This window comes from Syngnathoides biaculeatus, chromosome 10 (genome assembly GCF_019802595.1).
Source record: "Syngnathoides biaculeatus isolate LvHL_M chromosome 10, ASM1980259v1, whole genome shotgun sequence".
Lineage (NCBI taxonomy): Eukaryota > Metazoa > Chordata > Actinopteri > Syngnathiformes > Syngnathidae > Syngnathoides > Syngnathoides biaculeatus.
This window is the reverse complement of record NC_084649.1, coordinates 3,914,304-3,942,261: the sequence shown is the minus strand read 5'-3', so window position 1 is coordinate 3,942,261 and position 27,958 is coordinate 3,914,304. Positions and strand designations below refer to the sequence as shown.

The following is a 27,958-nucleotide window of genomic DNA, read 5'->3' as shown; positions in this document are numbered from 1 at the left end:
GCCAAACCTGTAGAATTTCAATGATTTTAAGCTTGGTGTCCATGACCATGATGTCTTCTCTCTCTGGTTCAGCCTGGGTTTTAACTACGTCGCCCTCTGGCTGATGAGTTGGTGTGGTGTGCAGCAAACCGCCACCTCGCAGCACTACCTGGGTCATTAGCTCCCCGACTCCATGGATGGACTTCATCACATTACTGCCGGCTAAAGAAACACAACCTTCAACTATGATGGCAAAAACCATGAATGCAGTATCAGGAGTAAGATGCCAACCTTTGGTTTGCTCTTCCTTCTCAAGCTTGTTGATGGGGTATACGGTGCTGACATGGACACAGTCTAAAATATTCAGCAGTATCTTGGTCAGCCTTAACAAGTCACTGAAGTTGTAGAACCCAAAGTATATGAGGTTCCTTGCCAGATTCACTACCTATTGAAAATAAATTGACAAAGATGACTAACAGTGCATAAGAAAACTGGTGACCACATACTTATCACAAAACTAATATGTTGATTTTTGTTATGTGCAGTTAGCTTTTAAATTATGCCTAATTTGTAAGGAACAAGCATTTGCTAAAAAAGCAGCACAACTGCTGTTTTGCCCGTGTCACATGTGCCAAATTGTCGCTCTCTGCAAACGCCTTATTCTTCTGTCGATTTCAGCTGTTGCTTTGTGTTCTTTGTTGGATTGGCTGTCATTAGGATCATGGAAGGAATAAAGTTTCTTGGAAAGATTACAATGTATTCTTTTGAGAAAAAAGCCAGGAGCCTCAGTGACGTGGAAGGACTTCACATAGGCTCAATGTTCTGGAACTGCCTCTTCATATTACAGTCACCATTTAACATCTCATGAAGAAGAAGTTGCATGTCAGCCATCATTGTCGTGTTGGTCACTATCATAAACATGACAGCCGAGCTGCTTTCAGACAAATTCAATTGGCTTAAGGTTTGGACTGTTCTCAGTGAAACAGAGCTGGGAATGCGCGTGTGCTCAGTCGATGACTAGGAATACATGTTATTTGCCACTGGTTACAACATCTCATCTTGAGAAATATCTTTGCACTGAGAGTTCAACGATGTCAATTATTTGTTATTCTAGTGATGGTGATGTCACCCCACAAGTCACATAACTCCTCCACTAAAATACGATACTATATTGGTGAAGCAATCAGCACACCTGTCTCCCTTTTGTTTCAACATTCTAAACTAACCTCTGTCAGCTAAAATTCGGCTGCTGACTCAGCATAAAATTCCTCGTGTTCAGGTTTCAGTGAATGAGATTGTGAAAGGTCAAGGCAGGCCTCTTCACAGCTTTCAAGATGCAATGTGTCAGATCATCCAAAAAGACTGCAAAAAGTGAGGTGCCATCTTCTTGGGAACAGGAAAGTAGCCTATTTTCTGAAGTCAGTAATGATTTGACACATCCTACATGAGTTTACACCTAGTTAATTGTGTTACTCAATCCCACAAATGCATGCATGCTCCCACATTACAAATTGTGCATGATTTAAAGTGAAAAATTAGGGTTCACGGCAGTAGGAAAAGAATTGGCAAGAAACAATTACAACAGAGGGGAAAAAAAAATCTACCAAACAAATCTATCAATTGTTGTTTTATGTTCATACATGTTGACTATTCAAGATGGAATACCTCAAAGGTTAGCTTGTTTTTCTCTTTATCAGAGAAGGGAACATTTTGTGACACCACCTCTCTTAGGTAGTTTTCTACAAAATCCATAGTGAGCCAAAATCGCTCCTTGATTTCATCTCTGCTGGTTCCATCATTATCATAGCTGGTAAGACAAATGTAAAGTCACATACAGAAAAATGGCAAGCATCACTTCGAACAACATGAAATTTAATATATTCCTATTAGGAACTCACTCGTCAATCGTAATTTGAGAGGGGATCTCAGACCAAAGACGGGCATATTTGACAGGTGTGACTTGCTCCTGGGGATCACGGTCTACATGCATGTGGAGCATGAGGCGACAGAAGGAGGCCCGCAGGTCAAAGGGCAGGTCCTCATCAGACATAGAGCGAAGGATCAAATCCACATCCAGCTGTCCAGAGATCTTATTGATTGCCAGGTACTGACGGTCCAAACACATCCGTGCAAAAAGGTTGAGTTGACACCTATCAAGAAATAATGAGGAGGAAGCTTACCAGTTAGATGATTTTTGTTTTATCACATCATACACAGTTGAACAAAAAAGTACAGATTGCACCACATTATCTGTATTTCTGAATAAAATAGTGATAAAACGTGATCCATTCTTCACTGTAGTTATATCCATCCATTCATTTTCTGAGACGCTTATCCTCACATGGGTCGCGGGAGTGCTGGAGCCTATCCCAGCTTTCATTGGGGAGGAGGTGAGGTGCATCCTGGACTGGTTGCCAGCCAATCACGGGGGCATATGGAGACAGACAATAGGCGCATACACAGTCACACTGAGGAGTAAATTAGGCTGTCCAATGAATGCATGTTTTTTGGATGTTTGAGGAAATCGGGAGTGCCTGGAGAAAACTCATGCACATGGTGAGAACATGCAAACTCCACACAGGTGGAGCCTGGATTTAGCTCCTCAGATCTGTGAGGCCACTGTTACTGGAGTAATAAAAAAATCTTCTTAAACCAATCGCAGAGGCCCGATTATTAACAATTTTTGAGTGGCATAGAGGGTTTGCGAAATGCCTGCTGGATCTGAACCTCCCTGTGGCAAATTGCTGTGCCCCTCCCCCACACCCTTCGCCCCCCTCAGAGGCCGGCCCACAGTTTAGAGTGGGTTGACAAACACTGCATTTTTTAAAATAATCAATTAATTGGTCAACTATTTTTAAATTAATTAATGAATGTGTTTTTTTTCCATTTCCATAAATTTATTTTAAAAATATAGCGTTTCGAATTGACAGTGAAAACCATCAAATATATTATGATTTAGTTCATGGTTTGAACCATAACATGTCATCATATAAGCATAAATCTTTATAATTTTTTTCCAAAGTAAAATATGTTTGTAAATGATGGGTATTTATATACTGCTATATCTATACATAATTATTACTATTATAAAGTGCTTTAAAAAGCCTCAAATTCACCCATTCACACATATTCATACATCAGTGGGCGCCAAACATGGTACTTTCATGAAACAAACGGATTTAGCCTGCTTTATTATGAAAATAAATAAAATATTTGGAATATTTACTGCTTTATAATAATACATTGATATTTAAAGTGGAGAGGCTGAAATCCTGATGATTTTTAACATTTGTACAAGGTCTGTACATGGTTAGTCGCTAAGAAAGAAATCATTGGTAATTAATTTGATTTGTTAGTTGATTAATCAATTGAATTTTGCACCTTGATATAAAACTAATACTGAATAGTATTCTATTTTTGTGACTTAAAGGAAAAATTTTTATGAGCAATTTATGCAGACGTTTATGGTAGAAAATGTCAAATGACTAATTTTTGTGCAACTGCATACCATACAGTATTTTTTATGTTCCTACACAGAGTAAATACAACAAATCATATTTTCCAACATATCTGACCTGTAGTAACTAACCACCTCATGGTCCTCCTTCTGACCCTCCTTTGCATCTTGGGCCAACTCTCGTACGCTCTTACTTCGTATATCCTTGAAATTGTCCTTCCAGAACAGCCACACCTCCTCTTCATCCTCAGCCTCAACAGGATTCTCACCATTTGTTGATACTTCAAATTCAAACCTTGATAAGACTAATCTAATGGAAAAAAATGAATTTCTTTTTTTTTTTTTCCATCAATAGAAAATGAGCAGGGGACCAGAAATGAGAAAGCTAACCGAGTTTCGATGAGGATGTCAGCATTGCTTGGATCAAGCACTGCATTACAGATGAGCTCCTGCGTCACAGGGATGGATTTATTCATGGACACACAAAGATCCGACAGGTAGTCCAAAAACCTATGAACACGTCACAACAAATACCGGAGATGTAGTAAATACCCTAACCAAGATTTGTACTTGAACATTAAGCAAAGTATAAAAAAAAATGTTAGGATCTTCTCTGGTGTAGTCTCAATGATTCAGATTCATAAAATGAGGGACAGAAACAAATATATGCACACGCACTCACTTACACAAATATCACACACAAATAGTCCACACTGATGCTGAGCTGACAAGTTGAATTTGATAGTTTTCCCTCTCTTACAGTCAAAGTGAGCAAATCAGATTTCTTAAATTAGAAATATTATCCGGAGCACATTTTAACCTCATGCTGTGCACATACTTCTTCATCAAATTGCCAGTACTCAGAATGAGTGGAATCAAACAAAATGTAGCTGTTATGCGGTTGCTGGCTTCCAAAGTTATCAGAAATAGTAACTCGGTAATTTGTTTGTTTGGCTTCCACTAACACTTCCAATTCCATCACTTCAAACTCAATTCAGGGCTTTCGTTGCTCTCCAGAATGTTTCGTGGTCAAACCCACCTGCACTACCTAGAGTGCAAAACCCTCTTTTAAATGTGTATGGTTGTCTCTAAAACCTTTACACACTTTTGCCAACAATGATCGCAGTCTGAGCGTGAGTGATCACATAATTTAGCGCCTGCTATTTAGAACCCAAGTAAAAGAAAATATTAATATACCACATGCATCATTCTCACCAACAACATGCGCACTCTGTTAGAGTGAACACGCAACTTAGCCTGCCCTAATTAGAAATCAGTAAATCAGGCCCTAAAATGTATATAATACAGTGCATGGGTATACAGTTTCTGCCATTTAAAAATTTCAGGCAGAACCCATCCACTCCTCTCAAATTCACCTTGGCTCCCTATTCTTTCTCACAAGAGTGACAAATGTGTCTATCTCTGCAGCAGTTATATGCTTCTCTAGCAACTTCCTGTTGTTGTGCAGTAGAGCAGTTATTGTGTCTTCTGCAAGCACATCATAGCCTATCTGTTTCTGCATGAAGCGAAATTGCTTGGCAATATATTCCTGTAAAAAGAAGACAAGAGAGGATGATTACCAAAGAATAAAGGCCAGTGAGTTAGAGTAAAGTGTGGGAACACCCACCTGGTTCTTTCTGTAGTCCTGCTGAGAGTGGCGTAATACTCTGTAACAAAGCCTACAGATGTGTCGGAAAGGAGCGTGCCGTTGGTCACCCAGCTCCTCTAGGCGCAGCATGGGACCATCACCACTGTCTGTGAAAGGGGCCTGAAGGAGTTTGAAGATCTACAAAAACAGTAAGAAAGCTCATGAAAACATTTTAAATTCCCGATGGACTTCTCGAGGTTTGAAACAAACCTGCTTTAGGATGTTCTGCTCTCTCATGAGTTTCTGTCTTTCTCTGTTAGGTTTGTTTACCATGATTTCCAAAACATCCTGTCCGCTATTAGGGATGTCCACTACAAAGAAGACAAGATCTTCTAGAAGCTTCGTCACAAACCTGGGGAGAGCATATGTGTGTGCATAATAATAAAACAAATGTAGTATACCAGCTACATAAAAATGGAGTGAAAAAAGTAGGTCGAACACTAACACTGTATACCTCCTTTCATTCTGGGTAATTGTACCCTTTTCCAGTTTGCCAGCAATTGACGCCAACACTTTACTTGCATCATTGGCAAAATCTAAATCCCGCACTTCTGCTGGTGGCACGGGTACAATGGCAAAAGCCTCCTTATCTTCTTTCACTGCCGAAGTTCCAATCTGAAAACAATGAACGTTAAATATAATTATATCCGTCCAACTGATACAAGACCAGCTTTTTTTAGTAAACTCACTCTTAACATAACGGGCTTCTCCTCCTCTTTGTCAATGGGAATGTTTGTGCTGTGAACCCATGTGTTGGTACACAAGTGTTTTAGCCGCACATAAGAACTCCTAGAAGTAACAACAATGAAGGAAAATGAAATTAAGGCACAGTGTAATATATCAAGTGAAATGTTGTATTCAAAATCAAATTATTGCAGAATTGATTAGAGAGGGCTAAATTGTCGTCACAATTCTCAACTGTCTATCTCTATTATGTGAGAAAGAACTATTTATTTTGACTTAACCGACAAGGGTAGCTGTGCGTGTTCCCTTTCAACACTTCACAAACTACAATTTCCCAAGTTGTGTAACGCCAAAGTGGTACATGTTCCTACAGGTCTCGCATACAAATACACATACAAAAAAGCAGACACAAAGTCACCAGCAAGAAATCAACCAATAATATTTAGTGCCTATTTGGTCCCAACATACTTTCATTCTGACCAATGTACATACCTGCCAGAGCCACTGACATAAGACTGCCTGACAAATACTGTTTAAAAATCATATTGCTTAGCAACCGTCCCTCACTATTTATCAGTAACTGCTTCATGGGGAGTACAAACAAATAAAAATCCTGTTTGTGATGTGTTAATTTAACAATGGTTGGGTATCAAAATACATACCTTATCCTCATAAATTAAATATGGCATCTATGTAATGTATTCAATAAAATTTCGAAATGGAGTCACAGGGTTGGTCCAGTTGGGGTATTGAACCTAGGTCCCCCACGATGCCAGGTAAACATCTTAATCTTTGGGGAGAAATCATTACCGTAATTTCCGCCCTATAAACGCAACTTTTTTCACATGTGTTCAATCCTGCGGCTTATGCGGTGATGCGGCTAATTTGTGCATTTTTTCTAACGCCCGCAATGGGGCACTTGAGCAGAAAAGGTAAGAGTGAGACCAGCGGAATATATGTGCCGAGGAAGTGACTTTTACCTGTATGTGTTTTTTTTAACCAGCCCTGTTAGCACTGCGCTAGCATTAGCGCTGTGCTAGAGTGCCGTGTCTCAGTGATTTTTACCGGTATGTTTTATTTTTTTAAACCGGCGCTGTTAGCGCTGTGCTAGCAACTTACTGCTGCGTCTCAGTGATTTTTACAGGTACGTTTATTTTTTTTAACTGGCCCTGTTAGCGCCGCGCTAGCGTGTTTCTGCTGTGTTACTCCTGCGTTTCAGTGATTTAGGTATGTTTTTTTTTTTTTTAAGCGGCTCTGTTAGTGCTGTGCTACCTTGTTGCTACTGTGTAGTTTCCTCGGCTGTTTTTGTTTTTTTTAAACCGGTATGGGTTTTTTTTTTTAACTGGCCTTGTTTGTGCTACCGTGTTGTTGCTATGTTAAGTTAAGCTAAGGTTGTAGCGCCGGAGAAAAGGAGTCGGAGGCGGAGTGTCGAACACAGGAACAAACCCTGTTTTATTCACAGACATCAACTCACTACTCTCATAACGACGGGAACTCTCTGAACCGTAACTCCGGAAGCGCAACAACAAAAACAGTCCGTGCGGAACCCTGCAACCCAACTCGAAGTCCCGTGGGTAAATTATGTAAACACCACAAGGTATTAAAACTTTGAAAATTCTGTGTACCGTATTTCTTTGTAAATATCTCGTGTTTCAATGTGGGGTTCAATGTGGACTCTTGCGGCTTTTACACATGTGCGGCTTATGTATGTACCAAATGGTATTTCCTTTACAAATGTAATGGGTAAGGTTTATGATCCGGTGCACTCTGTAGGTTGGAATATACGGTATATTCTGTTTTTATTTATGTTTAATGCAACATCTCAACTCTATTCGAAACGGGTTTGCAAACAATTTTTATTGACACTGTGTTGGTGTTGAAATAGCACTTGACACAATCAAGTGTGGAAAACAACATTATACTACAAGACCCGCTCCAACTAATGGAGACCAGTTCCTTGTGTGTCTTGGCTATTTGAGCTGATTCAGAATCATTAGCAAAAATTGTTTGCAGTTACCATTTATTACTTTATTATTTTTTTCAAAACATTCTTTCCTTTGTGCCCCACCCTGTACATAGAGTAAATATTTTTTTTCTGGCATTTGTAGTTCCATCCATCCATTTTCCAAACCATCCCAGGTGTGCTGGCGCTTATTATACTCTTATTATTAGAACTTTGTGTGAGAGGTGGGAATTGGTCGCCAGCCAATCGCAGGGAACACATGAACAAACAACCATTCACATTCACACTTATTGACTATTTACAGTCTTCGATTAACCTACCATGCATGTTTTTGAATGTGGGAGGAAACCGGGGTGCCGCAAGAAAACCCACGCAGGCACGAGGGGAACATGCAAATTTCAGACACAGGTCGTACTTGAACCAAGGACCTCATAAATGTGAGGCAGATGTGCTAACCACCACCTATTTCAAGTTCAGTTATTGAAAAATAATTGACTTTTCTACATTTGCTCCTATATTCAAAACAGGTACTCAAAGTACTTGTACTCATTTAGAGCAATTGGGGATTGAATATTTACTTCTATTTGCCTGAGGGTAAACGACTATTTCGTGGTAAATCCACCCATATAATTATCTTGTACAGGCAGGGAGAACATGAAAAGTCCACAAAAATGGGGCCGGGATTTGAACCACGGTCCTCAGAACTGTGAGGCCAACACTCTTACCAGTTGCCCCTCTGTGCCGCCCATTAAGAGGTTAAGTTATCTCAATATTTTTTTTCTGAATGCAAAAAAAAATTATTGTAATTAGCAAGAGTAGAGAGACGGAGCCTATTAAAAAAAACAGTCAAGGGTGCACCGTTAGTACAGATCAGCCAATAATGACCTCTGTGGGAACGTCTCACTTGCACTGAATCACACCTGAGCCAGAATGCTCACACCTTCCCCCGAGTGTATCTGTCTGCTCACTATGTCAAACTGACAAGCACAGATGGCAGACAGAAGGCATTTTCTTGTTGGGGATTGTGCAACTTCTCAGTGCTCAAACAAGCTTACCTTTGTGTACTACTTGTTCCTTAAATCAATTTCCTCTCATCAAAGTTTGAGGGGCAGAGTTATTTCTAGTATTTGTGAGCCATTAACATTTATTTTCTGCAGCCTGCAGGCATGGACTTGACAATGTGACAAATCAAAAGCTTTTCAAAGGGTTTTCAGTTATGAATGTGTCAATAAGAATGTGAATGGGCAGCTGTCTCTAAATGTGCCCTGTCATCGTCTGGCAAGCAGTCCAGGGTGGCGTATGAAATTTACCCGAATTCATCTCTAATAGGCCACAGTTATCCTCACGAGGGTCCCGAGAGTGCTGGAGCCAATCCCAGCTGTCATCAGGCAGGAGGCAGGGTACACCCTGAACTGGTTGCCGGGCAATTCCAGGGCACATGGAGACAGACAACAGATGCATTCACAATAACAAATCAATCCAAGGGCAATTAAAGCTCAAGTGTCAAGCCTATAAACATCCTAAAATAGATATTATAATGAAAATTACATATGACATTATTCACTTCAATGTCTAAACGAAAAAATAAATCTGAGCGGAGAGCGCGTCATCCATGTGCAAAGTTGCCGAAGTCTCATTAGACATCCAAGTGGTCGCCATATTGCCTGCAATGTCTGTTGATGACGTCACGCCGGGACATTCGCAGAGGAACAACAGAGATTTTCGGATTTCTCCGAAGCCCCTTCTGACACGGAAGCTCTTTTCAAAGAAAACATCTCACAATCGGGTGTAATGACCTGGGCAATATTACCCTATCATTTAGAACCATATTTTGATGATATGTGATCACTTCTAGCTAACAACAGACTCCCCGACAGTATGTGGCATACTGAGGAGGACCCGTGCCGGGGGGGAAGCTTCTTTCTCCTCCCGCACGCGGCCAAACCACCTCCCTGGCAAGCCTGACACGGAAGCCTTCGCCAGCGAGCCCGACACCGAAGCAGTCGCCGGCGAGCCTGACGCCGAAGCCGTCCAACACACACATTAACACATTTAGTACTCCTGTCTTACGTATCCGGATCTTTTGTTACATTATGAGAGACAGATTACATGGTCCCCCCCAAGTATTATTTTTTTAAATAGCTCTACACGCACCTACATGCTGTTTGGAAGTTATGAAGCTCTTATCCTTTGCACCAGGGCAATTAATTTTTCACGACGAAACACATCTTTTGTAAAAGTATGAAGAGTGTATCCATCCTCCCGAGTGTTTGAACAATATCCAGCAATACAACGAGTCAGCAATTTGGCGAACACGAAGGAACAACGAGCTACCTTCCCACAGGTAAAACTGGTATAAACAAATGAAGCCGGCTGAGTGGGCGTCTGCTATTAATGTCACTTCCTGCTTTTTCTCCAAAACAGATCCATCAAGAGGATTTTCATGGCGGGAGTGACAAAAACCCCATTTACCTCAAAATCATGTGTGGTGAAAAAACGAATGGGACCATTCCGGCTGCCTTTGTTTCATTAATAACACACTAAAAATCATGCATTTCATGACAGTGGACCTTTAAGAGTCTTCAATGAATGCATGTTTTTGGCATGTGGAAGAAAACCAGAGAGCCTGGAGAAAACACTCGCAGGCACAGGGTGAACATGCAAGCTCCACACAACCAGGCCTGGATTTGAACCCCGGTCCTCAGAACCGTGAGGCTGATGCTCTTCAGCTGCACCACCGTGCCGGCTCCACATGACCATGAACAGGATAAACGTTATAGAAAATGAATGTATGGAATGGATGTTCGACGATGAAGAAAAAAAAAAACTTGTTCCACTCAAGGTACTTCCCCAAGAATGTTGAAAGAATGATATTGTAAGCATGCAGGGGTCAACAACCAAGCACCAGTTATGGCATAATATAGCTGTCATTATGAAGTGTTTCCCTCTGGTCACGTTTCCTGTTTGGAACCACAGGGACTTTCCCTCCACTGCATTGTCTTGTGTTATCAAGTCCAGGAAAAAAACATTCACACAGACAAACTCAACAAGCATGAATTTAAAGCTATTTCTCTCCAGATTAAATAGCATTGATATATCCTGCCAAGGTTTACTGACCAAAGTGTACATAGACGCCCCCCAAATCCAATCTATATTATAGTATAATTTAGTATATTTTGTGATTGATATATGAATATTTCCCTTATATATATAGTTCTTTTTTTATGTGTGTCCTGCATCTGAGATGCACAATAATGAGCACGGACGCATAAAGTAGGTTGAATCTGCGTGCACAGACACAGCATTGCTTTCCATATTTCAGTGTGTTTCTGAAGTACTTCAGCTAATCATTATCCAATAAATCTGTCAGTCTTTTCTTGGTGCTACCCAGTAGCCAATCAGAGGTCGCTGGTTGTGTAGAGGCATAAGTGGGAGACTTGAGGGACATTAAACCTATTTGTTCATGGTGCAAGGTGGACGAGGAGAACCGTCAGTTAAAATGTGAGTTAACAGACCAGTTTTGTTTTGTGTTAAAAGAACACGCCAATGCAAACGCAAAATGCTTATTCTCCACTTGGACTGTTGCGAACCCTGATACAGACCCGAATCACGAAAGAGTCTGCAAAAGGACTTCCTAAGTCTGTAGTTTACTGAGATCAGCGATGTCCCGTGTTTGAAAGCTCCGAACCAGGCATGGAAACACTTCAGAAAACCCATTGGCCCAAAACAAACAACCTTGAGAATGGATCACAGCTGGAGGGGTTCCCCCCCTTCCAGGATGACCATTGGCAACATGATATGCTGGTCAATGGATGCAGAGTGGCATGATGATGCCTCTCACAGGTCAGTCTTGGTACTACGACAGACATCTAATTAGGCCCTAAATTAGGGCGGTGATGGATTAAGGTTTCGACATGTTCAGAGGTGCCAGGCAAAAGAGCAAGAGGAAGACCAAAGAAAAGGTTGATGGATGTTGTGAGGGAGGACATGAGGACAGTGGGTGTTAGAACGGAGCATGCACGAGATATGCTGAGATGGAAAAAGATGATATGCTGTGGCGACCTCTAACGGGACAAGCCGGAAGAAAAAGAAGAAGAAGATAGATTGTTGGTGGAGTTGCCGTCATCCTTTGATATAACACGATTCATTTTTTGTGGCTTATGGCATCACCTTTACTTTTAATAATATTTATATAGCAGTGAACAACTGGTTAACATCTGCCTCAGAAGGGTTCAAATCTGGCCTCCCCTGTGTGGAGTTACAAAATTCTCCCTGTGCCGGCGTGGGTTTTGTCTGGGTACTCCAGTTTCCTCCCACATCTCAAAACATGCATGGTAGGTTAATGTTTTGAACACCCTAAATACCCCATAGGTGTGAAAGGGAGTGCAAATGGATTATATGTGCTATGCTATTCGTTGCTGAGCAGTCCAGGGTCAGGATTTATCTTGCCTTTCACCCAAACAGAGGATCATAATTTGTGATCATGTTACACTTAATAAAAGATGCCAGAGTGCAATGTGCCAAATGCAAAGCAGAACTGGTTTAAATGACACAGCTGCATGTTCACAGTAAAGTCAAAATCATTAGCTAATTTAATAGCCTTCTGCCACTAGTTGGAAGAGATTGTAGTCCCTCTGCTTTTGCTCAAGAATACACACTGACGTTAGTGCTCTTACAGCGCTTTAGTGAACAAAGGTAAGGTAAAATCAACAAAAGCACCATATTCACACAAGCCCTGTTGTTTTCTGAAACAACACAGAGTGGCTAATGGTTTACCAAATTAACAACAGCCAACTCTACACTCTCATTGACTAACTCTGAAGTCCCTCAACAAGTCAGTTCCCTGCCTTTTAAATCACAAGCTTTCTGTCAGATAGGCACGGACACTAGCGGACTGTAGAATGTGAGAATGGCAAGCCCAAATGGATGAAATACATACACTTCATATATATATATATATTTGCATTATATGCATAAAGCTTAAAATATACAGTATATAAATAAAAATATTTGGTGACGACTTCACAGATTTTTTTTTTCTATCACGGTGGAACGTAACGCACTCAATAAAGGAGGGCTGAGTGCATGTCTGTGTTGCGATTGTGCTTTGTTGGTCATCTTGAGTACGGAACAGAGTAAAAGCAATAATGATTTTTTTCCTAAACGTGGGGTCCCTCATATTTGAAAAATAATTTAGTATATTAAAAAACAGTAGTCACCTTGACCTTGACTGCCAAACTGTAATTCACGTTGTACGACTGCATGTGAATTTATATATATTTAGAAGTATGACGGTGAAGCATTGGATTTACAAAGTGGTACATGTTTCCAATGGGTTTAATTTGTACCTGGGCACCATCGAGTCTCCACCTCTCAAAGTGGTGGGGTCTAATTCAAAGATGGAGGAGATGTCCATGCCATCTGGGACTGGGACAAGAGTATACATGATTTTCTCTTGGGGGGCTCGTAGACGGCCACGTAAAGCTTCATTATCTGCATCAAGCTGCATAAAGAAAATGGACAATGTCACAAAGACCACCAGCCACAAGGAATCACCCTGATAAAATCTATGGTCCTTTATGAATTATAATAATGATGAATATGCATGTACTCAACAACCTCGGTCCTGGGTGAGGGTAGTAAAAGTCTGCCATCTAGTGGTAGTTCTGAGAATTATTCAGCAGTCACTTCATTTGTTTAAACTTGTACTGCTATATATTTTATTTACACACACACACACACACACACACACACACACACACACACACACCACACACACACACACACGTCTTTCACAAGAGTATGCAATCAAATGTATTGCTTGATTTTTGATGTGTACAAAAAGGCAATGTTGTGCTATTGCCTTTCACCTGTACACAAAACTCTACCACACTAAGTAGAGGCTCACCAATTTGGATATCAGACACATTTTTAAATCAATAAATAATTATAATCACAGGCAATATCTTGGATCAGTACAAGACAACTCAATGCATTTAATATGGGCGTGACTTAATTTTAACAAATTTACTAGAGACTTTGTAATTAATTAATTTTGATGAATCACATTTTAATCATATAACAATATTTGTCCTAAAAAGCAACATGATTTGGTTTAAATGTATTTTAGTGGCTAACCGAATGAAATTATTAAAGTGAGGAATATTTTAAACTCTGGAAAAATGCATTCAATTTCAAAACAGAAGAAAAACTCATGCAAAAAAACCCTGGCCAAAATCGAACAGACATAAAGTTAATGTCTTTTTTTTAATGGAACAGTCTACCCTTTAAATAGTTTCTGTGTGGCAGTTGAAATGTTGGATTACGTGGGAGAGCTGAAGTATTTCAGAGTTATGAAAACCCCTTTGTTGCAGAATTTGCATAAAACCACGCTTATCAATGCTTCCATTGTCTGTTTTTTTGTGTTTTGTTTTTTTACAAAATTTCCCACCCCATTTTGGTAGTCAAGCATTGACGTGTGTGACTGTAATTGGTGCACAGGGAAATTGTGCACTGACAAAGGTTCCGTGTTGTTTGGAACCCAAAATGTGATGAAATGTGTCAATTTTTTTTTTAAATTAATGAATTTTTTATGAACTAATCACAATTAGTGTACCCCTTATTCCACCCCTAGTATTTAAGAAAAACAACTTTTGAGCTTTGACCTTTTCTTTTAGACACGTTATATCTTTGAGACTTACTTTAGTTGAATAATTTTTATAAGTGGTACCTGGAAATTAAAGGGTGTGAAGTCCACCACCTAGAGCAGAAACCAAAGACCCACCACATATGAACACCAATAGCGGAGGTCCAGCCAGCACTCAGTGATCAAACGGACTTACTGCAGATCGCTGCTCAACATTCTCTTCCTCAAAGTCAGGATTCACCTGTCAAACAGACCACACACTAATCAACTAATGATGCCTATTCATCATGACATTTAGCTCCATATGCATGTCAGTTTTTCATTAAATTGGACAAAAAAAAAAGTTAATTCACAGCAACCAATTAGGGCAGTATAGATTCAGGACAACAAGAGATAAAGGTGAAGACACACCTCACCCACCTCTGCAGCCAAGTAGCAACCAGTGGCCAGATGTTTAAACCTGAACAGGCTATTCCAGTAGCCTGCACCTCCACGACACGGGTCATGATGGACCACCTACCAAGGTAATAGTACACCAAAGTTATAAGGCTTTTTCTCCTTTTTCTTTGACATATTTAAAGCAAAGTAAACCAGTGTAAATAATACTTTTCACTCGTCAGGATTAGGCTACACGCATCTTGTGGAAAAAAAAAAAACCAACAACAAAAAAAACATACTAACCTCTATTTCCCAGAGCGCCTTGCTGCTAGTGGCAGATGTGGCAGATTGGCGGCCTGTTGTTCTCAGGAACACATATTGGTTCTTTCTGTGGTCATCACACGTGAGGAACTTTTCCTGCTCTGCATGGAACAATCGAACAACATCTCCCTGCCATTGCAAATATATTTTAGAGGAAAGTGATCCCTGTATTGTAGCCCATAAAAAAAGTAAGCACAATGTACCAACCCCTTTGAGGATCGTTTCCTTGTTGTCACTCCATTTCATGAATAAAACAACTTTCCAACTTGTGTTGCAATTTACAGAATTAACCTAGACAAAGGATAAGACATAAAACAATGCATGACAGACCACCTATTAATTAAGCAAATGTATTAGTTACACTAGAAATAGATTAAGATGTTTTATACAAATACTGTATATTGATAATTCTATTTCATCCCTGCTAACACCAGAAAGCGGTCCTGAAAACACTGAATAGTCCTCTCACGCATGCGATGTTCAAGTATTACGTGGACCCTGGTGACCAGGAATGGGTTAAGTTTCGGTGTCACACGAGGCTCGGTTCCTTTTTTTTACTCAAGTGCCTTTTCACAAACTAATGGTTACACTAACTGGACTGTGCATGCACAGACGGATAACCAGTGCTTTCAGCAATGCCTTCTGGCGGTCATGCGGCATTCATAGAACCATAGTGCCGGACTTAAGTTCGACAAGGCTGTTTTTTACGTCACTGGCACATTATACTTTGCCATTTTAGAAAATGTGCATCGTAAGTAATATGAATGAATATACATCCTAAGCAATATTTGAATCACAATCCAATCACACCTCATTGCATCCTGGGTTGTCGACTAGCTGGTGACTGCTTGCATGTAGAGGCTGCCCAGCATTCACAGGGCTAAGAACAACTTTGTCTCCAATCACCACCTTCAGGAGGGGAGACGGGAAACCGTACACAAAATTAAGCCACACTTCACAAATCATAGTGCTGTTTATCTCCACATTGTGTTTTTTTGTTTCTACAGTACCACATTATATAAAATGATCCAACATCCAGGAGCTCAAGAGTACTCATACTGTAGCCATGATCATTAACACTACTGTTTGCTAGGACACATTGGATAGATTTTTTTTTTTTCCATTCAGTTAAGCCTTTTTGTGTAAAAAATATTTTAGGACATCCTCTCTCACAATATACTGTATGAAATATTTTGATAAATATGAGCGTGCTATCTAGGGATTAATAACAGGTAAATTATTTCAAGATGAACAGTAAAGGGTACTCTGGTCCCTATCTATAGTATGTATGGCGATTCTTCAGAGTAGGTAGTTCTCTTCTATGCAATGGCACAGTTGTAACTGCTTACAGCAGTGGTTTGTTTATTTTTAACTTCCTCAGGGAAAAAAAAAAGAACAATTATTACAGCTAAGCACCAAAATATTCACCAATAATTGAAGTTTTTGAGTTAAATTAAACATTCATTTGGAGTATTTTCTGGCTGGAGGTAGCAATAAAGAAATTGTTTCATTTTTATGGTCGTTTACATTTAAAAAATGATTTCAAAGTCATTCTGATACACCAATAACCGAGTATAGAGCATTGTATCCATCAATCCATCCATTCATCCAATCCACCCATCCAATATTCTATGGCTTATCCCACATTCCGGGTCACTCTTGAATTAAAATCTATCCCTGCTGATTTTGGGCAAGAGGCAGGGTAAACCCTGGATTAAATTTTAGTCCTCAGTGGACTTCGGAGCAAGGAAGGAAAACTGAGTACCCGGAGAAAACCCAGAGAAGCACAATGAATGGTGTCATTTTTTTTTTTTACTAACTTTATGTGCCCCATCAGTGGAGCACTGGTGTAGAACATTGTCATATTGTCACATACCAACCAGCACAGAGCATGTATAAAAACAGTATTTCAAATTTTTTGAAGACAAAAATAAAGAAAATTATTTATTATTATTATTCATGGAATTAACCCCTCATACCATAACCTTTTTTTCAGTCCTTCGGGATGCACTTTATTTTTTCCTTTTCCGGCGGAAAGATACCCATTCACCAAAATAAACAAACAGAAAACTAGATAAATACCAAATGATGATTTTGACAAAGCCTAATACAGTTGTACCTCTATTTACAAAAGTCTCTACTCATTCAAGTTTCAGGTTCCGGAAAGCCTCCCCGGAAAAAAAATTGTCTGTAGTCACGAAAGAAATTCAGGATATGAAAGGAGAAAAATGGCACTGGATTGCACCGAACATAAAGATCCTGTGTTGTATCTTGGTTTTAAAGCCATGCAGGATATAAAATAATCATCCAGAAAATGTTAACTCGTCAGGCTATCACTCACTTAGATGGCGTTTGTCTTGAAGATTTCCATAAGATTATTAAAAGCCCTTAAAGGCAAAAATCCTCCGATTGGTACTTCACAAAACATTGAAAGTTAATGGGTTTTTTTTTTATTCATAGTTTATTAATTTTAGTGTGCTGCCTACTACTCCTCCGTCCCCCGTGATGCCTTGTCACTCACCCTTCTTTTCACATCATTCCTCAACAACAAAGGTAAATGAACATCATTTTGTATTATTTTTTACATTATGTACACTTTGAATGCTTGTTTTTGGCTTTGGCGGCAGGGGGTTTGGAACGGATTTGGCTATTTACATGTAAAATGAGTTTCTACTTAGGAAAGTGTTGCGTTACGAAACGACTTCTGGAACGGATTAATTTTGTAAATTGAGGTACCACTGTATATTTATCTACTTACCAAAGTACAATATAAATTTAGCCGTCCTTTCCCTTAGAATTGAAGTGGACATTTCAGCCCTGAGATAATAATTTGACTGAGGCCCAGACCCTAGTCTACCCACACTGTCTCCCAGGGACCGCAATTTGTAGAAAGGTTGGATGTAGAACCAGGACCCCTCATTTCCTGCAGAGTCCAGAGTCACCCTCATGGCATTCTTTTCCAGGAGCGCAGGTAGACGCTTGTTCACTGTGAGGTACTTATTGCTTTTCAAATGCAGCAGCTTCAGACAAAAAAAAAAAAAAAAAAGTCTGTTGTCACGAACTACTGCAAATAGCGAGAATAAACAAAACAGACAACTTGGAGCTTTGAAGTAAATGTCTCACAGCCTGATAAATAAAAACAGAACAATTTAGTGAGAATAAACATCTCCATTATAGTTTTAGATTTGTTTGTGCTTTGAATTCAACAATTGATTTTTATCGAAAGATGCTTCCTGAGATAAATGCTACAGCATGGATCGATTTCCCTTTCATCCAATATGACAAATGTTGTGTGAAACAACATAGATTTGACAAACTAAGGCATCGCGACAACAGATGAGGTGAGTGATTAACCTAAGAAGTTGAACTATAATCCATACAGTGCTATTTTGAAGATTGGCTCCCACTGTTTTGGAACGTACCTGAATGACATTTCCATATTGGATGACCGATCCAAGCAACTTGCGATTCTCAGACTCATTCTGCTTCTTTTCCAAGTCGGCCGCATGCTACAACAAAGAGAAATGGGGGAAATTACACCCAAAATCAAGAAAATCGAGAGTAAAAATCAAATACTTCATAGCAGTGGTTCCCTACTAGGATGCCATTATGTGGCATGAGAGAATATCATGTGCTGCAGGAAAAAAGTAGTTTTTGGGTCATTTTTCCCACAATTATTATTTATTATTTTACAAATCTGTCTTTGTTCTGTTTTCAATACTCAACATCTATGTCGTACTAGGGCAGCACCAACTACCGGAGACAAATTTCTTGTGTGTTGTTACAAACTTGGCCAATGAAGTTGATTATGATTCTATGAATGCATGCAACATATAGAGGCAGGAAGAACAGTTAAAATCTCTTCTATTTGCTGGCAGAAAGTAGAACACAGTAAACATAAACACTGTTACATCCTATAAAAATAATTCATGGCTTCATGCATGTGTACAGTGTATAATGTTTGTGTTCAATTCATCAATTTGATATTAAATTGAGACAAGATCATTATTATTATGATTTTTGTTATAAAAATGGGTGTCTTAGCTCAATAAATGTTGGAAAAGTGGTGCATCAACTTTGATAGTCTTGAGATTTCTTCATAATAATTAATACTTACATAAAACTAAACAGTGATTTTACTATTATTTTTGTAACACGAAAAATGTTCACATTACATAAGCCACACTTGCCTAAATAATAAAAATATACACCACATTGAAATTATGTTGGGGGTATCCAGTCAAGTTGGAGGTTCTACACTCATGTTTAAGGGTCTGATGGACTTCCTAACCACTTGGTTAGGATGAAGATATTCTTACACAAGTTTGATGCAACTCATGAACTGAAACTTATTTGATTCTGCAGCTCTATCTAATGCAGAATGAATTGTGTATAAGTACATTTCTCATGCAGGTCAAAGACAGCTAAAATACACTACTTGTTCAACCAAGAGTGGTCACCACGGCAGATTCAGTGTAAGGTGAGGAGAGATCTTACATGGAGTTTGTTGAGGAGAACAGTGTCAGTGGTGGTGTTGCCTCCAGGTTTTGCAGCCTTCCAAAATTGTTTTTGTGCTGAGTATCTGTTCATGGGACACAGTTTGAAAAGGCAATCTAGAGAGAGAGGACAAGAGAAGCCAAATAATATTAGTTTGTTGATTGTGTGCGAGTGTTCCACAACAATGCAAATTATTCTCATACTATATATCTTGGAATTTACTAAGGATAAGTTGATTGATGAACAGACATAATGCATTAGCTATATTAGAAAAGTTGTCTTGTCTTTAAAAAGCTTTCTCATTCTGTATAAAATAATGACACACTGTGAACTCATTCTGTAAAGGGCTATGGGATAATTTTGTTGTGAATTGGCACTATACTGTATAAATCAAATCAGCATGACTTGAACCTCTTGAGTAATGCATCTGCCTTCGACTCTACCATCTTTATGTGGGACCCATAGTAATAGTGTTGAAGGACAAACTAGGGTTTGTTAGTTAAGAGATAACATCTAGTGTCTCTACCCATGGATTTTTAAATTTCTTCCAATGACTAGAGTTTTTTTGCAATTATTTTGGGGGATTTTATTTAGTTTAGAATTCTTTTGATGAACAGAGACTAGAGTAACGTATCAGTGGCATATTAGTGAAAACTGTTGATACAGTGAAGAAAATAAGTACTTGAACACCCTGCTATATTGCAAGATCTCCCACTTTGAAATCATGGAGGGGTCTGAAATTTTCATCGTAGATGCATGTCCACCCCGTACAATCAGTAAGACTCAAACTTGTAACATGGCCAAGACCAAAGAGTTGTCCAAAGACACCAGAGACAAAATTGTACAACCCCACAAGGCTGGAAAGGGCTACGGAGAAATTGCCAAGCAGCTTAGTGAAAAAAGGTCCGCTGTTGGAGCAATCATTACAAAATGGAAGAAGCTAAACATGACGGTCAATCTCCGTGAGATTCAGGTAGTGGAGCCCCATGCATGATATCACCTCGTGGGGTCTCAATGATCCTTAAAAAGGAATCAGCCCAGGACTACACGACAGGACTTGGTCAATGACCTGAAAAGAGCTAGGATCACCGTTTCCAAGGTAACTATAACTGTAAGACGTCATGGTTTGAAATCATGCATGGCACGTAAGGTTCTCCTGCTTAAACCAGCACATGTCAAGGCCCATCTTCAGTTTGCCAATGAAAATTTGGATGATACAGAGGAGTCATGGGGGAAAGTTTGGATGTCAGCTGAGACCAAAATGGAACTTTTTGGTCATAATTCCACTAACCGTGTTTGGAGGAAGACGAATGATGAGTTCCATCCCAAGAACACAGCTGCACAGCCAGGGCTAGACCATGACAATTGCCCAAAGTCAGCTGCGATAGGCTCAAACACTCCCGTGACCCTTGTCAGGATAAGGGGCTTGGAAAATGGATGGATGGATCATATTAGTTTATATACAATGATTTACCTCAAATGAGGTTCAGCACTGTGTTTAGTTAAACTACGCAGGGTACAGGACTTTCTTTTCCTCTAATTCCATCTTTTCACAAGCGTAATTCATTACATTTTAATAAGGTGTCTTGCTCCCCTTTGCAATGCTGAAGTCAGAGGGTCCTAAGGGTCAATCAAAAATGTGGTGGGTTGAGAGCCACTGTTCTACAACAACATGTTTACAAAGTCATTGGACAACAATGATTGCACCCAATCATTATAAATACAGTGAGCTTGACTTGAACAGTCAAATATATGCCTTTTGACTTAACCGAGGCACCATAACTCATCTGTCTGATAATCAGAACTCATCTGTCTGATAATCAGAGGTTTGCTGGTTGTATACTCACCCCCAAAGACTTTCAGGACATTCTTGAACAAGGTGGAGCACTGAATGTCTCAGAGGGAGGTGCAAGTCGAACCAACAAGGCTCCAATTGAAGAACTCATGACTGTTCCTGAAGCCAAGGCAACCTTCATCACTACTGCTGTGTGGGGGTGAAGCCGGATTGTAAAAGCCCTCGTAAGTTCAAAGCTTCTTTACATAGTAAATGTACCCCATTTATTTTATGAATTTCTTTATACATACACACAGACACATTTTATCAGCCAGATTGGTATCGTGCGATTATTAGTATTTTATGCTGATCAGGTGGACCTTTAATGACATCATTACACATTTACTCCGCATTGCCATCATGCACAGTACACTTGAATACAAAAGCGGGTTTATTTTTAGTCTTGTAGTCCTGTCACGTGACTTTTGACATAGTACTGTAAATATCTGAAGGCCAATAGAATTACTTTTTAAAACTATGTCGTCCCTTGTGAGGATAGGCAGGTTTGAAAATGGATGGGTGGATCTTGGCGGGATGGGACAGACAACACATCTCAGACAGACAATACTTAATACCCGGATTAGACTACAAGACAAATTAGCTTTTTCACGATGTCAGACTACTGCGACAAAATCTTGTATTCTGATATCATCGCATCCCGTCTTTTACAATCATTGGGCTTTATCTTGTCCACTCAAATGTGAATGGATACACTTGTTACCGTGGATCGCACCGACTGTATTATAGGAAGAAATGGGGGGGGGGGGTGTTGGTGGTCACCGGTGCTCAGGACAAGAGTGGACGTTTTTATATGGCGGGGGTCACCAACGCAGTGCAAGCGGGCGCATGGTTGCCCGCAAGGACCACAAGGTATGTTCTAGAAATAGCACAAGTCACAAATTGTTATTCTAATAATTATTTATGCTTTAAACTTGGAATCTCACTTGTTTACATTAATGGCATTTTTAAAATAATGTTGTATAATAATATTTATAGATTTTTAAAGTACAAGGAGTTTTGTTATTTTGCAAGTTAACGGCAAACAGGTCAAGTAGCCCTTCATACAATCGGTGCTTACGAAGTAGCCCTCAGGTTGGTGGCCTCTGGTGTAAGGCTTATTTGAGGTATGTTCACATCTTTTTAACATGATACGGCTTGCAACCAGGCAACAAATAGTTATGTAGCCTAGCAAGCTAGTGCTAGCAATAATGGTTGTACGTAATCATCCCGATGATCTGTGGAAACATGCTATAAAATTGTCCTGTTTATGAAGTAAATTTTATTACCGTAGGTTAGCACTCATTATTTGTGTCATGTTGTAATGCTGGTTTGACCTGACCGATGAGAATACATTGTCTGACTAGAGCAGTGATTTCCAACCTTTATGGAGCCAAGGAAAGTATTTACCAAGTGAAAAAAAAAATCTCCTGGCACACCCACAAACCAAATTTGTCATAAAAAGTGGATACACTAATTCGAGTATGTATAGTACTTACTGCCATCTAAAAGAAGACCATTAATTTGTTCTGTCTGTCACTATGCCTCACTGACATGAATAAATGAACAAAGAAATTGTTCCCGGTTCCCGGTCCCTGTGAAAATCCGAAAATCTGTGAATGTATGATATGTACCTTATTTTTTGCAACCACAAGTTGCACTTAAAAGTCTTAAATACTCTCCAAAATGGACACCATCCTTTATGTGCACAATTGTAGTGTGACTGGTCCAATTAAGTACTCTTTAACACATTGGTTACATTGTTAGTATGTGTGCTAGCACATGTTTTAGTGTGCATGTAAGCTATAATTTGATTATGCTCACAAGGCAGAGAGGAATAATTGCTTTTACATTTGTAAGCGGGCGGCGCGGTAAAACAGCTGGAAAGCGTTGGCCTCACAGTTCTGAGGACCCGGGTTCAATCCCAGCCCTCCCTGTGTGGAGCTTGCATGTTCTTCCCGTGCCTGCGTGTGTTTCCTCCGAGCACTCTGGCTTCCTCCCACATCCCAAAACATGCAACATTAATTGGACACTCTAAATTGCCTCTAGGTGGGATTGTGAGTGTTGCTGTTTGTCTCAATGTGCCCTGCGATTGGCTCTCAATCAGTTCAGGGTGTACCCTGCCTCGTGCCCAATGACAGCTGAGATAGGCTCCAGCACTCCCCGTGACCCTTGTGAGGATAAGTGGTGAAGGAAATGGATGGATGGACATTTGTAAGCAGAAGAAACTTGCATTCCCCACCACGCTGCCTCGGTAGGCAGGTCATTACTGAAGATGTTGTACACGGTGTGACATCAAAACTAAAATAATCATACCACAATAAACAGAATAGCAAATGATAAAACAAATAAAAGAATGACTTGAGAAATAATTGATAAAACATGCACTTTAAACACTATTCCTCCCAGCATGCTTTGCAGTGCTCCCACCATGCTTTGCGGCACTGAGTACTAATGAACGTGCTAACTGTAAACAAAGTGAGAAAAGTAAATCATTATATATCTAAAACAGAGTTGTAGATATGTAATGTTGCATGAGACAACACAAAAGAAGGTTGCACTACACCCTGTGAAGGAAGGATGGGAAAAGATAGTACACAACAAGGACAGGAGAAGAAACATGCAAGGATCGTGATGCCAGCTATCCAACTGAAAGGTGGTGGGATTGACGAAGTGAATTATAGACGTCCATAGAATGTGAATATAAGTGGGGGACACATAAGCAATTTGCGTATACATGAGTGAATTCACACTGTTGTGCATGCAAAAAGACTGGGAGAAATGTGCCTGCAATGCGGAAGCTCAGGACCCCACCCAATCATTCAAGGACTGGACCGGGACCATGGGTCCAGTTTAGAGCAATCCTGTGGACAGGACACGTCCCTCGATGAGGGCAGGCTACCCAGTGGTGGCGGCAGGGACCTAATGCCACTCGCCCAGCCACCCCCATCCACGCCATACCACCCCTTTCCCCACCCCTAATCCTCACCCAGCCCAAGGACAGGAGGATGTCCTTTATTTGTTGGGAAAGGAGGGCAGACAGACAATACTTAATACCCGTATTAGACTACAATCTAAGTACAGTCAGGTTGTTACCTTGCAGGTATTCTGCTAGCCTATGAGCAAGCACACTGAAGAAAATTTTCCCTTCGACATTTAGGAGGCTGATCTGTCAGAACTGCCCAATCTCTGATGAGTCCTTCTCCTTTGGGGCAAGAATTCACCCAGCTCTACGCCAGGCAGTTGGTATCTCCCTCTTATGCTACACAACACTCATTAGGTTCCAGTGGAATCACAGGACATTTGGTGTGTTTTTGTAGAGACTGTATAGAACTCCATTGGGACCGGGAGCTGATGCAGCCATTGCTCTACGCAGAATATGGATTACCTCACCCCAACTGGGTGGATTGATGTCCAGCTCGTGCTTTGGTGGATCGACTGGTGGGATATCCGGTGGGAGCATAACTTCTTCATGACAGCGGTCATCTGTGCAGGAATTTTTCAGGTGTTCATCCAAGATGCCTTTCGTCAAAGAGAGACTTCCGCTTTTTTCCTTTGCAAAGAGACTCTTCGCAAATCTGAAGGGATCTTTATAGAAGTGTGATCTTACCTGCTCTTTCCTTCTGCGTTTTTTTTCTAAGGTTTTCAGGTCTCCTCAGTGCTGCCAGCCTATCCTGAATTTCTTCCTGCAACAGGTTTATGCCCTCTCCTCCCCTGTGGCCTTCCTCCACAACTTCTTCAGCTGCCTCCTCTCCTTGATCAGGCGATCTATCTCTTTTTGCCTTCTGGACTTTTGGGGGATAGCTGGGGCAACCTGTTTTCCTTCCGCTACTCCAAATTGTTCTGCCCCATACGTATAAATGAGATCACCCGTCCTTTCCAGCTTCTTTGTACTGGTGCCCCTGATCCCTTCCAAAATGCTACAGAGATCCATGTTGATCTTCTTCCACAAAGCCTTGTCGCAGGCCTTTGGCCATTTGATCAATGGTCTACGCCCCTAGAGAACTCTTCAGATGGGAACCCAGGGAGGAGCCACAGGCCAAGCAGCCATCCAGCCCGGGGGCTTGACATCAGGATTACCACCACGTATCTAAGGGTAAAAAACACTTTACACCCTCTTACTATTCATGCCAGGTCCCAACTGGCAGTCCTTTGGCCCTACCCCGCGCATTTAAAATCTTGAAGACCAATGAGGCAAGGGGTGGGGAGGAGGGCTGTCAAGCAAGACTGTCTAACAGCCAAACCCACCCACTCACAACCCAATTTTTATTTTTTCATTTTATTTTTTTTTATAAATGTTGGTTGCATAGGTGCAGCGGGTAGCAAGCCAATTTAAAAATTCCCAAATGAATTTTTGTAGCTATTTTAGTTTTGTGAATGACGTCTGAAACCAGGGTTGGACCAACACAAGTGATTGAAAAAGCTAATGAATATGAACACAATTGGGGTGTTAATAGATAGGATTGGCCAAATAGAAGCAACATAAAAGGACTGATTCACAACTCAATCAATACCTTAACTGGCATATCCTGAGAAAGACGGTCATTGATCTTCAATTGGAACTTGCTTGCTATGCTATACTCAGAATCAGGAATTACCTTCATCAAACTTTGACTTATTAAGGTAACGAACGTGTTTGATTGGCTTCCTGCCTTACCTCTGAATTTCTTGGGTGGGTTGTTGAGGTCCCCTGTGTCAGGTTGAACCACGCAACGGTCATCCACAAGCCTAAGGAAAGTTTCCAAAATTAATAATCAATTTAACCGTTTTTAAAAAATAAAAATACCCCACAGTCTCAATTCTCAATTATATATATATAAATCCAGCTTTAAAATTGTCTGTGCTTCCATTTACAAATGAACTACTGTACTTTCCACAGGTTCCTCTAGAGTGACATTTATTAAAAAGTACAGAACCCTAGAGACTCAATGTCAAAGAGCATTAAAAATAACAGTGTTGATTTGAAGTTCAGGTTTATTTTTAAAAAGTTTACCGAGGAATGGTAGGCAGGTATTTCTACATCATTCATTGTTAATTGCTCATAGTCCGTTTGAAGAGACCAAAAAGGTTGACCCATGAATAATACAATATAAATTACAATGATATTTTAGGTACTACAAGCTTTTGAACGCCGGCACGGTGTACTAATCGTCAGAGCATCTGCCTCACAGTTCTCAGGACTGGGATTCAAATCCTGGCCCCACCTGTGTGTAGTTTGCATGTTCCCCTCGCAGTTGCGGGGGTATTCTCTGAGCACTGTGGCTCCCTCCAACATTCCAAAAACAAGCACGTTAGAATTAACCTACCTATACTCTCAATCAGTGGCCCCCAACTTTCTTTGTATCGCAGAGCAGTTTACAGAAGCCATCTTTCTCACGGACCGTATTTCGTTCAACTAAACCACAAGAAAAGTGAAATAATTGTTTTTGGCAAGAAAGAAAAAAAGGATTGCTGTTTGTAAATACCTTCACTCACTATTTTTAAAAAGCAAAGACTTAAGTCCGAAACCTTGATGTTCTGATACACTCATATCAAATAAATTACTAAAATTGCCTTTTACCATCTGAAGAACATATCTATAGTGAAGGCCTGTCTCAAGCAGACCAGGAGAAGTTCATCCATGTTTGTATCTCAAGTAGACTTGACTATTGTAATGGTATTCTCACTGGACTCCCCAAAAAGAGCATTAAAAAGCTGCAGCTCTTTCAGAATACTGCAGCTCAGGTTGTAACCAGAAAAACAGGTCAGAGCATATAACTCCAATTCTAAAGTCTTTAAACTAGCTTCCAGTAAGTTTTAGAATAAATTTTAAAGTTGTTCCACTGGTCTCTAAAACACTAAATGGTTTAGGTCCTGAATACGGCGCATGAAACATGAAAGAAATGCTTACAGGATACAAACCCAGCAGGGGTGTGAGATCATCTAACCCAGGTGGAATAATGGAGTGGAGGGTCCAAAGCAAACATGGTGAAGCAGCATTTAGCTATTATGCTGCAGAAAAATTGAAAAATTGCTAACACAAGTGACGTTAGCCCTGAGTGTGAGTGTTTTCAGATCCAGATTAAAAACTCTTCTTTTTTCTTATGCATTTTAGAGGTATGCCACTTTTCAGTGATATTTCTTATAGTAAAAACAGTTTTAATTGTACTTTTTCAAATGTCTATTTAAGTATTTGAATGCCTTTAATCATATAAAGCACATTGAGTGAGTTGACTTGTGTATGAAATGCAGTAAACAAAGAAATTTGTTTTGCTAAATTGCCCATAGGTGTGAATGTAAGTCCAAATGATTGTGTAGCTACACTGGTATGGCAATAAGGTCAATCTTTGTACTGAAGTCCACATTTTCTCATTTATTCTCCTCCATCAAAGATCTCATGAAATCACAGAACATCGTGAAAACGTGTGCACATCAAGGGTTCCTGCTTCAGCATCTGTCCTTAACATCTTCCCGCTTCTTACCCACAGTTCCAAACAACTTTTAACTAAATTACAGTCATGTGATCATACACCTTCACAATTAAATGCCTTCACATCGTTTTTGTGTAACAAAAT

At 40.0% G+C, this 27,958-nt stretch overlaps 1 protein-coding gene across 17 annotated transcripts in view; it reads right to left on the bottom strand.

The window, feature by feature from the left end:
- Nucleotides 1-27,958, bottom strand: part of itpr1b (inositol 1,4,5-trisphosphate receptor, type 1b) — a 135,008-nt gene that overhangs the window by 95,591 nt on the left and 11,459 nt on the right. For 6 of the 17 annotated variants that reach the window (XM_061831424.1, XM_061831426.1, XM_061831428.1 and 3 more), the window contains exons 3-23: nucleotides 26,062-26,132; nucleotides 19,574-19,689; nucleotides 18,499-18,585; nucleotides 17,938-18,096; nucleotides 15,887-15,985; nucleotides 15,284-15,367; nucleotides 15,059-15,205; nucleotides 14,789-14,893; nucleotides 14,574-14,618; nucleotides 14,462-14,491; nucleotides 13,080-13,234; nucleotides 5,774-5,873; nucleotides 5,539-5,699; nucleotides 5,295-5,436; nucleotides 5,064-5,222; nucleotides 4,813-4,985; nucleotides 3,827-3,946; nucleotides 3,555-3,746; nucleotides 1,878-2,129; nucleotides 1,645-1,786; nucleotides 8-424 (exon numbers count right to left, since the gene is read on the bottom strand). In XM_061831424.1, coding sequence (XP_061687408.1) covers nucleotides 8-424; nucleotides 1,645-1,786; nucleotides 1,878-2,129; nucleotides 3,555-3,746; nucleotides 3,827-3,946; nucleotides 4,813-4,985; nucleotides 5,064-5,222; nucleotides 5,295-5,436; nucleotides 5,539-5,699; nucleotides 5,774-5,873; nucleotides 13,080-13,234; nucleotides 14,462-14,491; nucleotides 14,574-14,618; nucleotides 14,789-14,893; nucleotides 15,059-15,205; nucleotides 15,284-15,367; nucleotides 15,887-15,985; nucleotides 17,938-18,096; nucleotides 18,499-18,585; nucleotides 19,574-19,689; nucleotides 26,062-26,132 — 2,956 coding nt within the window. The remainder of the gene's footprint in view (nucleotides 1-7; nucleotides 425-1,644; nucleotides 1,787-1,877; nucleotides 2,130-3,554; nucleotides 3,747-3,826; nucleotides 3,947-4,812; nucleotides 4,986-5,063; nucleotides 5,223-5,294; nucleotides 5,437-5,538; nucleotides 5,700-5,773; nucleotides 5,874-13,079; nucleotides 13,235-14,461; nucleotides 14,492-14,573; nucleotides 14,619-14,788; nucleotides 14,894-15,058; nucleotides 15,206-15,283; nucleotides 15,368-15,886; nucleotides 15,986-17,937; nucleotides 18,097-18,498; nucleotides 18,586-19,573; nucleotides 19,690-26,061; nucleotides 26,133-27,958) is intronic. The other 11 variants (XM_061831431.1, XM_061831434.1, XM_061831439.1 and 8 more) reach the window with 4 other exon arrangements.